This window comes from Hyalella azteca, unplaced genomic scaffold (assembly GCF_000764305.2).
Source record: "Hyalella azteca isolate HAZT.00-mixed unplaced genomic scaffold, Hazt_2.0.2 contig16070, whole genome shotgun sequence".
Taxonomy (NCBI): Eukaryota; Metazoa; Arthropoda; class Malacostraca; order Amphipoda; family Hyalellidae; genus Hyalella; species Hyalella azteca.
The window spans coordinates 35,069-52,759 of record NW_025945897.1 but is presented as its reverse complement, the minus strand read 5'-3'; the positions used below and the strand labels follow the sequence as shown (position 1 = coordinate 52,759).

The 17,691-nt window shown below is 39.6% G+C and overlaps 1 protein-coding gene across 2 annotated transcripts; it reads right to left on the bottom strand.

Annotated features, from left to right (window-relative positions):
- On the bottom strand, window positions 1-16,975 carry LOC108682974 (lysosomal Pro-X carboxypeptidase). Of its 2 annotated transcripts, none has more exons than XM_018172241.2 (9): window positions 16,737-16,975; window positions 6,741-6,884; window positions 6,190-6,291; window positions 5,224-5,405; window positions 4,486-4,643; window positions 2,543-2,715; window positions 1,928-2,092; window positions 1,497-1,684; window positions 1-1,037 (listed from the first exon to the last, which is right to left on the bottom strand). In XM_018172241.2, exons 1-9 carry the CDS (start codon window positions 16,881-16,883, stop codon window positions 833-835), a joined length of 1,464 nt encoding a protein of 487 aa, XP_018027730.1. In that variant the 5' UTR covers window positions 16,884-16,975; the 3' UTR covers window positions 1-832. The 2 variants fall into 2 exon arrangements, with proteins under 2 accessions (XP_018027730.1, XP_018027731.1); XM_018172242.2 differs by lacking the exon at window positions 16,737-16,975 and adding an exon at window positions 8,199-8,755.
- Window positions 16,976-17,691: the final 716 nt, after the last annotated feature.

Here is a 17,691-nt window from a genome sequence, read left to right as displayed (position 1 = left end):
TTGACTCGAATAACTTTTTATTTTTATTGTACATTTTTTCAGGAGTATGTAAGGTAGACAACGTGTAAAAGATGACTGTGGTTAAGTAGGATCACTCGAGAGTTAAATAAAAAATCCCATCAAACCATCCCATATACGCTATGCTAAAACTAAATGTATGCTATGCTAAATGTATATTGAAACTAAAATGTATTCAGATTTTCAGCACAACTACAAAGCTCGAGATAGATATCCATCGAATTCTACCTAGAAAACTTATCAAGTTAAAACAGTTGCAATTAATGGATGAAATTGCTACTATTGCTTAAAATGAAATGATAATCGCCCATCATTGAAAGTGTCTACAACACATAATACGCTTCTGTTTTATTTTGCTCCACGTCCAGGTGTCGGAATACGTCTATGACGCGTATTTATCGGAAGGATTCATGATGCTAAAAAATCTTAAGTCCAGAGCAGAATTTGGCACAACCAAAATATGAGAGCATTTCGAACCATCGATTACGAGGTGCGAGTTGTTTAAACTTTACTTTGGAAGCGAGTTGAGAGTCTGAATAATAATCACTTAACGATTTTCTCTCTACAATCGATCTTATTTATGGAGGATTCGCATAAAATGTACTCCAGCCACATCAATACAATTTTAAACCCGAATTCTTATCGAAAAAATTGTTAGGATTAGGAGTATCCTACCCATAACACATATTCAAAACTCTTACTACACGATTGGTTATATACCATTGTATAACCTTTCCTCTCGAGCATCATATCAATGATCATGCCAATATCCCTTGCAGTGAACAATATCCACTGCAGCATATCCTGCTGTATTTTAAACACTGTTGCTATATTCCGATATCCACTTGAGGATATTGGCCTTGTGGACATCTCGCGCTTGTATCACGGATTTAGGATCTGCGCGTTCTGAAGATCGCAGGTCAAGATGATGCGCCCCCTCAGGGATGATCACCGACACCACGGACTCGTTGACATCTTCCAGGACGCCACCTGATGACCAAGGGTCTAGGAGGCCGTTGCTGTAGAAAAATTCATAAAATTAGCTTCAAATGATATTCATTGTGGAAACTTCTTGGTACACATCAAGTAAAGTAGATTTGAAAATTCTTTCAACTGAAAAAAAAAATCTTGAAGCTTAGCCACATTGCTTTGAGAGGTTAAAATTTTATACACAATTAAATATTACAAACACAATGTCATATCCATATGACATTTTATTAATTCATTGTCGTTAGGTGTCAAATCAATTTGTTCAAAATGATTCTCATTCATTTAATATTTTTTTATATAAGCCTATAAGACTAATAAATAGATGTTATGTGCAAAAGTCAAATATAACTCAAATTATATCAGTGTTTAATTGAAAATCTGTAAGGCCAGTAAACGACATATAAAATTTTAGTTCTTAACTTTATTATTAAGGTGCCGTAACGTTTTTTCTATTACTAGTCAATACTCAATAATTTAACTGAATTCACCTGAAGACGATGTTGCTGGCGTACTTGAGGTTACGTCCTCCGTACATTTGCTCCATCTTGTAAGGTTCAGGACGAACGTCCCATTTCTTTACACAAGTTTCACTGAACTCTGTCAAATTCCAGGCCTGTGGCTCGAAGAAGTCATTCTTGCCGTCATAACACATGGGCATCACCATCTCCGTGCAGCTCTGACAGATGAAAGACCGTTAGAAATAAAATAATTTTTGTGTATGAATTTTTCTAGCTTTAAAGTGTAACTCAACCTGAATATAATTTCGTTAAAATTAGAAATAATTCTACTACGAAATGGATATATTATGAGGAGCTAAGTTAGCTCATAAATTAGAGAATGGCCAAACGATGTATAGGATTAAGATAAGGGAGATGATATATACTATCCTTTATAAGATACTATCTAAACGACAAGGAACCTGGAGGAACCAGCCGTTGTCGTCGAGAGAGGAGGGCATAGAAGACTCGTAACTCAGGCAAGTAGCCGTGGTCGAGTAGTTGAAATAAACACTGAGGCCTTCAAAAATTTCCAGCAAAATTTCCTTCGGCTCATCCTTCAAGAACTTCATAGGCTGGCATACCGCCTGTGCAAAAACAAAATAATGTTAGTAGGTTTCATTATCTGAAGTTACAATTAAATAATAAAAGCCAAAAAAACTTATTAAAGTAAGTCATAACTTGCAATCTTTGAGAGTATTTTCAATGAGACTCATCTTCCAGGAAAATAAACATTCAACATAAACGTATCCTTTTGAACGTCTATATATTTATACCAAAAGTTGTTGCTCAGACAGTCCTTCATACATGAACAACCACATCTTCTTGACTAATAATAGTGTAAAAAAAATTTTCTGAGTCCAGTTCATTTACAATTCCCCGATCTAGTTCAACACTTTATTCAATATATACCTATATCATATGATATGATAACGCTGGTATCTATGATAGTCTACGTGTGTACTTATAGGACTCAAAATCTAACTTCAGGAAGAATCGAAAAAAGTCTGTGTTTTGCTACTACACGACTTCCCTACCATGACGGGATAGGCCGGCAGAGGAGCCAAGAAGTTAGCCATGTAAGGGTAGTCTGCCATGGCGAGATTGGTCCACACATCAGAGAGATAACTCTTGAGGTTTTTAGCGTCATCCGTAGAATTCAAAGGCTTGCACAACCGCCAAGCGTCGCTCAGCCACGCGCGACCTTCAGCTGTTCCCACAAGAAAATTCTACTGATTATACTAATACACCAAAAATTATTTTACAAAATCGACAGATAAGAATATCACGAATAACATTGAGGTAACTTCCCATTAATGTGTTTTTTGGGAGTTAGGCCGTTGTTCTTTGTTGCAGGTTTTGTTGAATACCAGAGATAAATTCTTATTAACAATTTTCTAATTGTTTTTCTCAATATTGCGAATTAAATTCTAGGCAAGTTTTAAAAGCTTTAAAAGTGGGTAAATATAATTAAATAAAATGTCCCTTGGTAAATATTATATTCGAATTTCTATATACTCTTATTAGCAAAGTTTACTAAATCAACTACTACTACAACTAAATAAAATTGTTCATAAGAATTACTTTTCGTTCTTTAACAAAATTCACATTAAAGTTTTATCGCTATAATGAGACATGGATGTCTCTCTTTGCTTATGAAAATAGGCAAATTTATCAAGTCTTCACTTTTCAAATAGAATTGAATTACTGCAGGAATATAAAAATCTTTTATTGAGCACGACATACATTTTTTCAGTTTGACAGGGCACATATATATATATATTTTCTTGTTAAAACACGTGTGACTAATGACCAGAGAATGCATTATATTCATATTTTCAGGAAGTCAGAAAATTTTTTAGATGGCGTTAATACGGTAGATCAAAAGGCAGGTCTTAGCAAGTACTTACAGAATAACATATTTAACGACGTTTCGAATGTATCAACAATAATTTTCAAGTTATAAAAAGAATAATGAGACTTTGTACATGATACACGTAAATAGAACAAAACACGAAAATTTTGAAACAGGAAATAACTTTGAAAACTATCTCAAAGTTCAGACCATTCCGGTTATTTGAAAGCAGATGCTGGAGTCAAATCTCCAAAGATGAGGGTTCCAGCATTCGTAGGTCTGTTAATATTGGGCGCCACGGCATAATGACGATGCTGGTGGGTTCCTCCAGCACTGCATGATGACGATGCTGGTGGGTTCCTCCAGCACTGCATGATGACGATGCTGGTGGGTTCCTCCAGCTCAGTGCGAGCGACGGCCTTGTAAGCTTGTCTCAGGAGGTTCCCCTGTCCTTCAGACTGTAGGCGGCAGGTGAGACGGTCGCAATTTCGTGGTTGTTAGTCCAATAACTCCAATGCAGTCCAAATGATGAAGTCTACAACCAGCTTTAAAGCAAAATTTACAGACTACATCGGCTTCTTTGGGGAACTAGAGATTTTTTTGCAGGCATTTGCTGCGTGCAGTCCGGAGCTTGACGTTGTTGTCAAGGGTATAACCAAGCCAGTTGAATTCATCGATGATTTTGAGATGAAGTTGCTTGTTTGTAAAACTCGATGTCGTAGTTGTTGGTCCAATTACTGCAGTGTAGTCCGAATAATGAAGTCTACGACCTTCTTTGAAGCAAAATTTATTAGCTGGAATTGCCGGCCGACGATAGCTTAACCCACATCTATATTGTCTGAACTTTGAGATAGTTTTCAGAGTCAACGTTGATAGTTGAGAGAGTTTTCAGAGATATTATATTATTGTATATTTGATTTGATAGATTATTATATTTGAGATAGTTTTCAGAGATTCCCTGAAAATTAGAATATAATGTATTCTCTGGTGCGTGTTTCAATCGTAAATGTTTCAACAAGGAAATTCTACCACCTAATACTAATTCAAAATATATATTTATCCATGATCGATAGTTTTACTTTTAAAATATGAAAGATTATTGTTTAAATGGCCCAAACGTCTCACCAGTGGCGGCCATTTTATTGATGGCATCCCAGCTCTTGCGTATTGTCTGCACGCATTCTTGTCCCTGAAGTGCAAAGGTGTGGGTGACAACCTGACCGAACTTCTCGCACGGCGTCAGGCCCGTGAACTGCGCTACTGGCGCCGATGCAGCGATGGCTCTGCGAAGTCAATTTTTTGACGTGAGTACTGACAGAAAATATGTATCATGCTTAAGTATATCTAAATAGCATGACCATTTTGTGCTGCTCTTCAGGCTGTATGATAAGGATAAGTCTGTAATGTTAGAGAGGGAATCCAACATGCCAAATACCGGTACGTATCGACTGAGGAGTAGATAAACATGATTTCAATATCAAGTGCCACGAGATGACTCCACAGCAATAAATAAATTTTGAAAATATAGGTTAAAACTGTGGTCGCTGATAATTTGTTACTTGAGTTACCAGTCCATTAGAATTTTTACGCGGCATCGCACCAATTACAAGTCGCCAGCAATGACATATAGCCAGCCATAGATCACCTAGGCTTGAAGCCCATGTTCCATAATCTTCCCCTTCCCAATAATTTCTAAGTCCTGCTTTTAAATAATGCACGGATAAATGCCTCCTCTCAAGCGAAAGCTAAAAATTTTCTCGGAAATTATTTTCTAATTCAACGAGAGCTTGAAAACGGTTGAGTTTCGCGAGACAGAATCAATATATTGAAAATATCTTGTATAAAATGCCATGGAAGGCTCACCCTTGCACGACATGCGGATACTTAATCCTCATCCACGCCGCTAGCATGCCTCCATATGATCCACCAAACACGATCACTGGGCTCTTCTCAGCTCCTTCGTAGGTCTGGCGAACGTGAGCTAGCAGCTCGACGTAGTCGGCCAGAGCTTGCATCGAAGACTGGTACTGGTAGTATTGCTTGTGCTAAAAAACACGGTGGAACTTTACTCCGACGAATGAAAAATGGCGCGTTTCTTTCGAAACACGAATATTACGAGGCATGCATTGAGCAGGGGGAAGACATTCTATTTGAATTGTCGATCAGAGGGAAAACTTTTTAGCGCATTTTCTCATTTATGGAAAAAAGGCGCTATTGTGCTCATCATGTCCGTCCGTCTGTCCGTCCGTGACCACGTTTTCGTCGACGAGAAAATGTCTGTCACTCACTGCATTGAGTAGTGAGTTATATTTTTTGTAAATACAATTCATAAATAGTAATATGTGGTTACACACGATTGGGAAAACAGGTTCACGTCACATCAGTTTATTACAGAATATGCAACTTCACGTTGTTGATTGTTGATGTATTAAAAATCGATACAAATATTTGAGAATGATTTATACTATTACAGGATAAAGTACTGAGATAATTTATTACTCGACATTCACAACAATCACACTCAAAAATACTACACTATTCTCGCCGAGTATGTGTACTGAAGGGCATTTCGAGCGACGCTCAAGCACCCACGCTAGCCGTGCTCAAACAAACTTCCTGTCTAATGCAACTTGGTGTGCGTTGTTGTGCTCTTATAAAACTAAGTCTTTGTAAAGGGTTGCTTCTTTGTATAAAATACTGTTACTAAAACTGATAACAGAAAGCACTTTTCAACGTCAACAAGATTAAATTCTCCTTAATATTCAAACAGACATCATTTCCAACCAATTCTCAAATTCGCATGTGTCGCCAAACGTCATCATGACTTACGACGTATCCATTTTTCCCGAAAGGTATCGAGGATCCATAGTATCGGTGTTCGGCGAACAGCACCATCGCCCCGAACTCCGGCGCGATCTCGAACATGAAGCCCTGAGGAGTCAGTACACAATCAGAGAAAAATAATGGGTCATATTGTCGAAATATTGATACACTTTCTCATAATCAGAGCGAGCAGAAATCGGGGATGTAGCACTGATACGTCCTTTTCGATGAGCCAAACTGGGTCAAGATGAGTCACACATAAGCAAAAAAAAATCGCCATTTGGACTAATTAATTATCACCCATTTCTCTGCATGCACGGGGAGGAAAGATGTGTCACAAAGCGTAGCATAAAGTAATATATATATATACGTCGAGAAAACTGGCATCATGGAAAAAAACGTTCCGAAATTAAGCAATTAGCGCAAGTCAATGAAGAATTGTCTGAATATCCTATCATTGATAGTGAAACAAAGCAATATCAGGAATCAGTTATGAGTTATACAGATGTTTCAGCATATTGTGTTTCCATGTCAAAAGAATACAAGCTTCTGCTAACCGTATTGAGGGCGAAGAGTTCGATGCTTCCTTCGTTGCCGGCATAGAAGAAGATAGGTCCTCCTGTTCTGTTCCAGTGGTCAATGTTCACAAGATATTTCTGCATGAACGTCAGCTGCTGGACTCCATAGCTGAAGTGGTCCAGCTGAAATAAATAATGAATCGCAGATAATCTTTGAAACCAGAAAATAACATCATGAAATTGAAAGTGTTAGGTAAAAATTTTGGCAAGAAATAGACGCCTTCCAATCCTACCAGTCCATTATTATTTTTTTAAATCCACATTTGAGTCTCCACTTATGCGCGAATAATCGAGCGCCGTCAATTTTCATCTGGTTGCGACTGAGCTAACAACGCACTTTAAATTTTACATAACGACAAGCCATCTGTCGCCACATTTTTCATGCCTAGCATGAATTAAATTATGACTTAAATTAGGTTTTACCTAACTTTATTTGATCACGTACTTCGGACGTACATTGCCGCAACCGATGAGAAGATAATTATCAGTAACATCAACAGTAACCTTTTACCCTAGCGCGTACTAGATAATTTTATCCGAGCGAGTATATAATACGTATAGGTAATATTTAACAGAGAGGCCTCATGACGGGTGGAAGCATGTCGCAGCAGTTGAAAATGGTTGCCGGATTAAATTAGAGCAAACTCCGTTTTAGGCTGTTTGCTTTTAACAAGTTGAAAGCTCTATTTGATCTTTTGGATTGTTTCTTCCTCGAATTTAATCGTATCAGTAAAGAAAAAGGAAGAAAGCTCTGCGATAATGATTGTATTATTTTGCGAGGCAGTACACATTTTTGTGAAGAACAAATACGTAAATTATTGCTGGAGTATCTTTTGTTAGGCAGTACACATTTTAGTGAAGAAAAAATACAAAACTAGAATTCGCTCAAGATCCGAAAAGTGTACGCCACAAGGAATGACCCGGCGTATCCACTGTTTTGGAAGCACTGTGTAAATGGAGTGGTTAGGTTTTAAAAAACCTGACAGCGCACAGCGCGTTGTAACTTAATTTGATGTGTCGCTTATAGCGTCGAAACTGATACAAAAAACTAGACGTCGATGTGCTTGGATAATTACGGTTAACTCCAATAATCGCCATAAAAATGCCAAACTTTCAAAAGAAATTAATTTCAAATCTAAATAGTATGATGAGTATAGTCATTATCTTTTCATTGACCTGTGGTTTAATGAATCCAATTGAATTTTTGTATTGCGGTAAAAGTAAAAGAAAAGAAATAAAGATTATAAAATTTAGAGGCTATGAAAAAAATTTATCGGTTCAGTTGTCAGTAGGACACAAGTCATCACATCAAGCAACCAGAACAGAATGACTGAAGTAAATAAGATCATGCACATAGAAGTCCCAGAGTTAGTCACTTGATATTCCGATTCCTTTCAACTGAAAACTAAGTGTTAAACATAATTAAGGTAAACTTACCTGCTGCTCATACCATTGCGTAGTCCAATTACCATCGGGTGGGGATACACTACTTAGCTTTTCCCTTTTCAGTGAAAGTGACCAAACCGCAGAAATAGAAACAAGAATAACCAAAATGCACCTCATTATTTAATATAAAATATCGTCCGGACTCCCACGAACGTAAAAATATCTGGAATACGGTACGGAACAAACTTGAAACAAATCACTATTATATTTCTCGAGCTGTCTTCAATAATAGGAAAAAGAATGCCATCATGCATGGCCCAGCATGCCCTCTAAAAAAGCAAAGAGGATTCATATTTTGCTTCTGACATAACTCGCACGAGAAGAATAACGAGTGTACTTGTCACATAAATTTATTGACAACACACCGGATACAACGACAGATTTAATAAGTGTTGTGATACCTGCAATAAACTATATTGCATATCTCGAAGGCTAAACTGTGAACCACACAGAATTCCCTTCATTATTCAGACAAATATCTTATTTGTCTGCACAAACAACACGGACAGCTCGACACACAACAACTCACGAATGCTCAACGAACACTGACAACCCGCAGCCCATCAAACCCGCCTGCAGTGGCCGAGTGGCGCCGAGACAGACGAAATTATCAGACCAATCCGGCACAACTGCGCGCCCATGGTTGAATTAATACAAGGTTGACCCACGGCGACGACGATTTTTTCGCCGTTCTGCGCATGTCTCGTGTGACGTCAACGTGGGCCAAAAATGTAAACAGTGGAGATCAACACGTTGTTTTTGTGCCATATTTGAAATGATATTAAAAAAAATTGTGTGGGTCAACCTTGTATTAATTCAACCATGGATTCAACAACCTCACTCGTCCTAGGCCATATTGTAGCGGATCTGGCTACATAGAGCTAATATTATGTATAACATATCTCGCTATGTAGAACTAATTTTTATGTTTCTCATACTAACATTAATATTAATACTCTTAACAGTACTTCTATTACATTACTTTTACTTATCGTATTGATACCTAAGTAGAAAATCATTGTATGAATAGTTCAGAAAAATCTCACTTCCGCCTTGGCAACAGCCGACGCCTCCCTTCCTTTATAGCTTCTCAAAATCTTAACACGTTTCCTGCGATGTGACCCACCGGTGGGTCACCACTGTTACGTGTACGGCGACGGCCAATATCGATGCTATTCTCCTGTTGCGACGGTGGTATATGTACGATAACTTCAGTTGCATCTGAGATAGCTCGGAGTGAGGTCTGTCTCTTATACACATCTAGATGTGTATAAGAGACAGGTTTAGGACANACATCTAGATGTGTATAAGAGACAGCCTTTATATAGTAATACTAGGACACATATATAACGCGTAGTCAATATAGACTTATATTTTTTTGCAAATTATAAAAGGAAGAAAAAATTAAAGTGGGACCCACCGGTGGGTCACATCGCAACAATGGAAAGAAGACTGGGACCCACCGGTGGGTCACATCGCAGGTGTCGTGCATAGCAGCAAAAGAGCCGTCGCAGGAAACGTGTTAATGGCCTATTTGCCCCCAGACATCGAACTGTCAACATCTCGCTATCACAACATCGGCTAACATTCGGCAACCTGCACCCGGCAACCTACAGCCCTGTATCCTGCAACGAAACACAACACAACCCGCAATCAGCATCGCCGTCCCTGTGTGCAGACGCTTCTCCGCGAATATTCAGTTAATACTTGCTGTGAACTAATTCAGTTAATTCATTCAGTGAACTTATTCAGAGAACTTTCGCTAGACATACTCTGTGAGTTGCATCAACGCACGTTCAGTGAAATTTCGTGTGAACCCTCAACGCGCACGCTCAGTTAACTTCGTCAACCTCGCAACGTGCATCGAATAATGTCCACAACGTCTCACCACGCAACCACGGTGGCCCGTCGACCTGCACCTTCTGCCCGGGCAACCAATTCCTCCTGCATCGTCACATCGAGCAGGTCACATGAGCTAAGCCAATAAATCAACTTATCAATTAATTGTGTGTTTGCTTAACCAACCAAATTTGTCCTGCCGATCACTATGTTTCTGTCTGTCTTTAGTGAATAATTCAATTTAGCTACCGTGAGACCGGCTGCGAGTGCGGCCGTTAATTTGTCAGAGACGAAAACCCAGGAGAGGTTAAAAAAAACAGATCTGGGTGAAAAAAAACATCGCTGGGTGTCGTGTGCTGCACTGTGCTGACTGTGCCCAGTGCTCGCAGCTCACTGCTCAGTGCTCAGTAGTCAGTGGCGGCCCGGCCGTCATATTGAGTATAGTTGCGTCGCTCTCTTTCTTGCCCACTGTAGCGCGCACTGTTGTCGAGCTCTCGCATGCCTGCATCGTGCACACAATTATTCGACAACTCCCAACCTCGCACTGACACGGGCACAGTGTACCGAAAACACTATACTCGTCTATAGGCACTCAGCCTGCAAAACTAGTAGACACAACTAATCGCCCCGCGTATTTTTTTAAAGTACCTCATCTAAGCCTCTAAGGTCTGTAGCAATAAAAATTGTTGTACTAAAAATTTTTTACTTACATAAAAGTTGCACACAGGTGTTGGCTCAAAATGTGATTGAGGGAATTTGCGTCGCTCAATAAAAAAATTTCACGTTTATTTGCACCCTATCACACTTTCTCGTCTAACACTAATGAGATGATCAAAAATCACCATCTCATCACAGCGATATATCTTTCAATTGAATTTTCCAATTAATTTACTAATTTGACATTGAAATAATTTCTATATTGATAAGACATGTTATTTATGTGGAAACCTAGATCTTTTTAATATTACGCTGAATTATTTTATATTATGCTGCTGCTCGACGGTTAGCAGTCATTAAACATAGAACGGCGCAAGAATTTCAAACAGTGAGCGTCAAAGTATTCTATATTTCGTGATTAGATTTGAAGCCATCTTTTGAATTAAACTGACTGTTCTACACTTTTACACTGCATTTCCAGTGTTATTGGTGAGAAGACGGAGTTGATATGGTCTGCAAACTTTTTGTTCTGCATACCTACTCATTAGTTAAAGGGGTGCTCACTGCCCAGCCACAGGCTCCACTCAACCTTGAGGTTCGGAGGGAAAAACTGCTGGCGCGGCCGACTGTCGGTCGTGGTCAGTTGTAACTTGTAAGCTTGCGGTGTGACTCGCTGAACTTCTGAAGCCTGAAACGATTCCGGTTTGAGCTGCGGTCGACGACAGACGTTGGTCACGGTTGGTGAGTTCAAGTGAGTTGCCTAGCCAGAATATCTAATTTTGAAAGTCGAGTATCTTGTTGCTTCGTATTTAGGAAAACTTAGGAATCATTCAACAGAATCATAATTTCAACCTAGACGATGTCGCGCCATAATCGGCGGAAGGAGAGCACTGAGCAGTGTGTCTTTGTCTTGAGACGAAGGCACCTGCTCTTTTCCTTTGGAGTTTGGACCTTTGCAAGCTAGGCTGGCCGCTGCTCTAAGACTAAGTGCTCCTTTAGTCCTATTGAACCACCTTTGCCAATAAGGAAGGCACTATCTAATTTGTGTCCCACAGTTCTTGAGACATCAAGGTAGGTACTGTCTCTTATACACATCTAGATGTGTATAAGAGACAGGGGTTGAAAAGCGAAATAGTTATTAGAAAATAGAACACGAACCTTCCAACATTAATTAGCATATCTCCCAGAATAATCATATAAGANGCCCTGTATCCTGCAACGAAACACAACACAACCCGCAATCAGCATCGCCGTCCCTGTGTGCAGACGCTTCTCCGCGAATATTCAGTTAATACTTGCTGTGAACTAATTCAGTTAATTCATTCAGTGAACTTATTCAGAGAACTTTCGCTAGACATACTCTGTGAGTTGCATCAACGCACGTTCAGTGAAATTTCGTGTGAACCCTCAACGCGCACGCTCAGTTAACTTCGTCAACCTCGCAACGTGCATCGAATAATGTCCACAACGTCTCACCACGCAACCACGGTGGCCCGTCGACCTGCACCTTCTGCCCGGGCAACCAATTCCTCCTGCATCGTCACATCGAGCAGGTCACATGAGCTAAGCCAATAAATCAACTTATCAATTAATTGTGTGTTTGCTTAACCAACCAAATTTGTCCTGCCGATCACTATGTTTCTGTCTGTCTTTAGTGAATAATTCAATTTAGCTACCGTGAGACCGGCTGCGAGTGCGGCCGTTAATTTGTCAGAGACGAAAACCCAGGAGAGGTTAAAAAACAGATCTGGGTGAAAAAAAAACCATCGCTGGGTGTCGTGTGCTGCACGTGTTGTGTACAAATCGTCAAACAAACGTTCGAACTTCTAACAGTCTCTTCAGACTACCGCCTCCCTACCGCCCCCAAGATCTTTCCACCGCCCCTAGGGGGGCGATATCGCCCACTTTGGGAACCATTGGTCTAGAATCTAGATTCTAGTCACTCTAGTATGCACTGTGCTGACTGTGCTCAGTGCTCGCAGCTCGCCTACTCAGTAGTCAGTACCGACTCAGTAGCGGCCCGGCCGTCATACTGAGTATAACTGCGTCGCTCTCTCTCTTGCCCACTGTAGCGCGCACTGCTGTCGAGCTCTCGCATGCCTGCATCGTGCACACAATTATTCGACAACTCCCAACCTCGCACTGACACGGGCACAGTGTACCGAAAACACTATACTCGTCTATAGGCACTCAGCCTGCAAAACTAGTAGACACAACTAATCGCCCCGCGTATTTTTTTAAAGTACCTCATCTAAGCCTCTAAGGTCTGTAGCAATAAAAATTGTTGTAGTAAAAATTTTTTACTTACATAAAAGTTGCACACAGGTGTTGGCTCAAAATGTGATTGAGGGAATTTGCGTCGCTCAATAAAAAAATTTCACGTTTATTTGCACCCTATCACACTTTCTCGTCTAACACTAATGAGATGATCAAAAATCACCATCTCATCACAGCGATATATCTTTCAATTGAATTTTCCAATTAATTTACTAATTTGACATTGAAATAATTTCTATATTGATAAGACATGTTATTTATGTGGAAACCTAGATCTTTTTAATATTACGCTGAATTATTTTATATTATGCTGCTGCTCGACGGTTAGCAGTCATTAAACATAGAACGGCGCAAGAATTTCAAACAGTGAGCGTCAAAGTATTCTATATTTCGTGATTAGATTTGAAGCCATCTTTTGAATTAAACTGACTGTTCTACATTTTTACACTGCATTTCCAGTGTTATTGGTGAGAAGACGTGTGTCGAAGTGTCGAATCGGTGAGAAAGACGGAGTTGATATGGTCTGCAAACTTTTTATTCTGCATACCTACTCATTAGTTAAGGGGTGCTCACTGCCCAGCCACTGAGCCACAGGCTCCACTCAACCTTGAGGTTCGGAGGGAAAAACTGCTGGCGAGGCCGACTGTCGGTCGTGGTCAGTTGTAACTTGTAAGGACTAAGGAGAGAGTCCGCGGCGTTCATACGGCAAACATCTTCAGATTGTGCTCTGTGAATCGTGATCAACGTAACGATTTCTTTTGCGTTTAAACATAATATTGTAAACTATTACAGTTATACATTCACTAACATGATTTTGTATTGCACTTTTCTTTATACCACGAGTATATTAGCTAAGTGTTCAATTTCAAGAACCCGGCTGGCTCTCTCGCCCCTCCCCCCTCCTACCTATATTACCCCTTGCCCCTGGGTTCCCCTGCCAAATTTCACCTTGCAGAGTTGCAGCACAGCCAGCACCAATTGCCAGGATGCACAAATAGGCTATTCTAATAGTAATATCCAACTATGAGGATTCTTTTTCTTTGATATCAATTATATCATCATCATTCATCAATAACTTTATCTTTATTACCTAGGTAATTTTACATATCTGGTAATTTTCCTCACTTTCTTAGCCCCTAACATAAACACAAAACAGTATTTTGATTTAATCTCTAGGCATGCCATTAGCCTTACCTTACCTGCTGCCTTAGTAGCCTAGGTGCCAGTGTCACATCAAATACAAGGATCTGATTCTACTCACAGTCTCGCTGAAACATGTACAACATCGTAAATAAATTGAGAAGATCAGATGAAAACTGACATAATTAATCAGAGATAATAAGACATCAACTCACTTGATATAAGCGGGATTCGTTGAGGAGAGAGCTTCATTTTTTATGGTCATCTTTTGAATGATCGGACAGGAACTCCTTGCCGATTACGGCCTCTCAGCAAGTCGGCCCTGTTTTTTTGTTTCGAATTTATTTGTTTTACACGATCGAATTGCTCAATAAGCCCTATATACTTAGAGACAGACTAGCTGAAGCTACTGGCATTTTTACAACGATTTTGAGGAGGGCAATTTTTTTTAAATTTATCTCAAAATCGGCACAAAAACAACGTCTTTCGCGACAGTATTTACATTTTGGGCCCACGGTGACGTCACAGTCGGAACAACAAACGACATCCGCAAAGAGCAGCTGCGCGTGGGTCAACCTTGTATTAATTCAACCATGTGCGCGCCAGTTTGAGAACGTGAAGTTTACAGATTTGAAGCTACTGTTCAAGCATGAAAGTTACACTTGATTATATTAGCTAGTGGATTTTGATGCGTTTGGATCCATTTCGCCATGTCAATTACATATTGCATGTTGACAAGGCGACACTATCAGTAAATGTCTATGCAAAAAAATAGGATCTAACCAACCTCCAGCTTCACGAATGGAACTGTACAGTTCATGAAACACTCACCGTATTCAAATAGTTTTAAAATTAGGTTTTTAGTTAAGTTTAAAATGTTTTTTCTTTGCGACTATGTGGAAAGCAGATATTGAAAAGTTTCAGATTGTCATGAAGGACATGTTGATTAAGCCGTAGAACTTGTCCTCAGGGAATGAAGTGGAACAATAATTTATCCGAGAATAAGGCAAGCCAATTGCCTGCACTGCCCCAAGTATAATGCATTATACGAAGTAATTCCCCGAGATTACTAATACGTGGCAACATGGAGCCAAAATACAAACAAATAAAGGCGCTTACCGCACCGAGACTTTAACCTTGCTGCTGGCGCCAGGAAGAAAAAAAAGCAAGTCCGCAGATGCCACAACAAACACCTTCGCTTGGCGTCTATGGTGTGAATAGGACAAATAATAGGAGCAAGAAGTTCTAGGGACCTAATTAACGAAATAAGTTGCGATGCTTACACAGTTTTGGGGCTTTCGAACTCGTGGTTGGTAAGCAATGTACGTGACGTGCTCATGCACGAAAATTACTTTAATTCAAAAGGGCGAATATGAATGGAAGTAATTTTCTTCTTCTTAACGCCATCAAAAATGAAGCGAACCTGTTTACTATTAAGCAATTATATGGAAAATTGAAGATCATAAAATATCATAGCCAACATTTCAATAATGTTTGAACACGTTTTTATATCTTATTGTTAGTCTTTATATCACGTGCGGACGAGCATTTTTTTGGTGTGTGTGCTAGTACCACTTAAGGAGAGCGTCTAGGTGTTTTCGTAACTCGGTTATTTACGGACGGATCACTTCGAAATTTGATACACGTATGTAAAACAGAAATCTGAGACTTTTTTGTTCGTGTAAATTTTTCGACAAAAAAGTGAAAGAAAAAGTGAAATTCTTAGAGAACGGCCAAAAAAGGGGTACTGTAGAAATCTATATAGTCCTGGGATTTTCAAGGTACAACATATAGACACATATCATTCGATGCGTAAAAATCGTATCTATAAAATGATGCAGGCTTTTTTTTTTATTCTCATTTTTGTGGGTGTGGGAGCATTTTTCGATTTTACCTCCCGCCATTCCCCCCCCCCTCTTTTTGCGGAATAAAGTCCAAACTATAACGAAATTAGAGAAATGCATGCATAATTTAGTAGATATTTTCTTTGCAAATTGAACGGTATATCTCTCATCGCTGTAGCTTCAAAACTGCAGGAGGAGACAGTTTTCCAGTCACAGTAAGTGTGATTGTTCAATAGAGCCCGACATAGTCCCGGGCGCCTCGAAATCGGCATTCACGGTTGCAAGGATGCAAGACAAGACGATGCGCTGGAGCTTAGTTTCTGTCAAGGATAGTGAGAAAGACGGCGTGCAAACCATCCTACACAACTGCAGAGGGGTTACTGGAGCGAAAAATTGTGATTTTGTGAAGACTAGCTATTTAAGGTGCACTGATGCATTTACTCACTATGTTAAATGTTGAAGAACTCCACCAACCCTTGCCGTTTCGCGATCTGTCGTGAACGCATAAATCAACGTACCGAGATGGTTTTGGTACCGTTGGATAGGTCAGAATGTCAGCTTTAAGATAAAACTAAAAACCGGAGAAGCCAAAATCGTCGATTTTGACCCAGACGCTCCCCTTAAGAGATCAATAAAATTTGCACCGACCCAGTAGCATTTTTAAACTAGCTTGCATATGCTCTAAAATGAAATAATATAATCGCTAATAGAATTTCTCAAAAGTGTAACAGTCTCGTTCAGTCTCTCGTCAAGATAGAATGAGCCCCCTTACCTTCTGCTCGTAGTTGTGGACTTCGAAGGTAATCCCTTTAGAGGCGCCAGGGAAGGCTTTAGGCTTCGGGTCAAAACCTGCAGACAGCAAAGATACCACGCAGCTCGATCCCAGGACCAACAACAGAAAAATAATTGGTTTCCTCATTATAAATATATAACTACGGTGATGGACTTGAACCTCAGCGCAAAAAAACAAAGCATAAAGCCTTTTAAGATGCGACGAGGGAGGGAGCCGATCTGTCGATTTAGCAGGATCGAATTACGATTAGGTTCAGCACACGATCAAATTTAAATAAGGACCAAATAATAATCAAATGAGAAAGAAGCTGCTGAAGTTACGAAACAGACATGTGCTGTCGTGATAATAAGTACATAGAGTAATGCATATGTATGATCCAATTCATTATCCGTAAGACGATTATAACATGTCAGTAAGGAATTGAATTAAGATAAACAACAAATGAATATACAAGGTAAATAATGTCCCATAATATATTTGTTTGAAAAACATTTACGGTATCAACCGCCGAACACTTCTCTTCTGAAACACCATTTTAATAGGGACTAGGGTCCTTCCACGAGTCTTTCCAGCAATAGCAGCTGAAGGTACGTCACAGCCTGCCTTCGTTTGTGATATTCTGATGGTTAATCTGATTCCAGTAGCACGAGTTGTCAGGAAACTGTTTAAATTCAATCATAAAATGGACTGTACAAAAATTAGCTAAACTTTAAAACATCCTCACCCTAGTTAAACATCCTCACCCTAGTAACACGTTCACACTCGTCATTCAGCTTCAGCACGTCTAACTACTTCACATGCTAGTCACTGCACTTCTGCCAGTAGCTGGAGTGCTGGACTTCATGGCCATATTGGCTGGCGTTGCTGCTCGACACAACTGTTCTAATAAGTTATTCTAACTTCTGAGCAGGTGGTGCAGGGCTCACTATATCTA

Bases quoted from the DNA above. Each gene is read 5' to 3' on its own strand.
- LOC108682974 (XM_018172241.2), bottom strand. From the start codon at position 16,883: ATGAGGAAACCAATTATTTTTCTGTTGTTGGTCCTGGGATCGAGCTGC. The intron at 4,644-5,223 runs GTGAGCCTTCCA...TTGACTTCGCAG, and splicing joins TATCCGCATGTCGTGCAAGG to AGCCATCGCTGCATCGGCGC. The intron at 2,093-2,542 runs GTAGGGAAGTCG...GTTTTTGCACAG, and splicing joins TGCCGGCCTATCCCGTCATG to GCGGTATGCCAGCCTATGAA.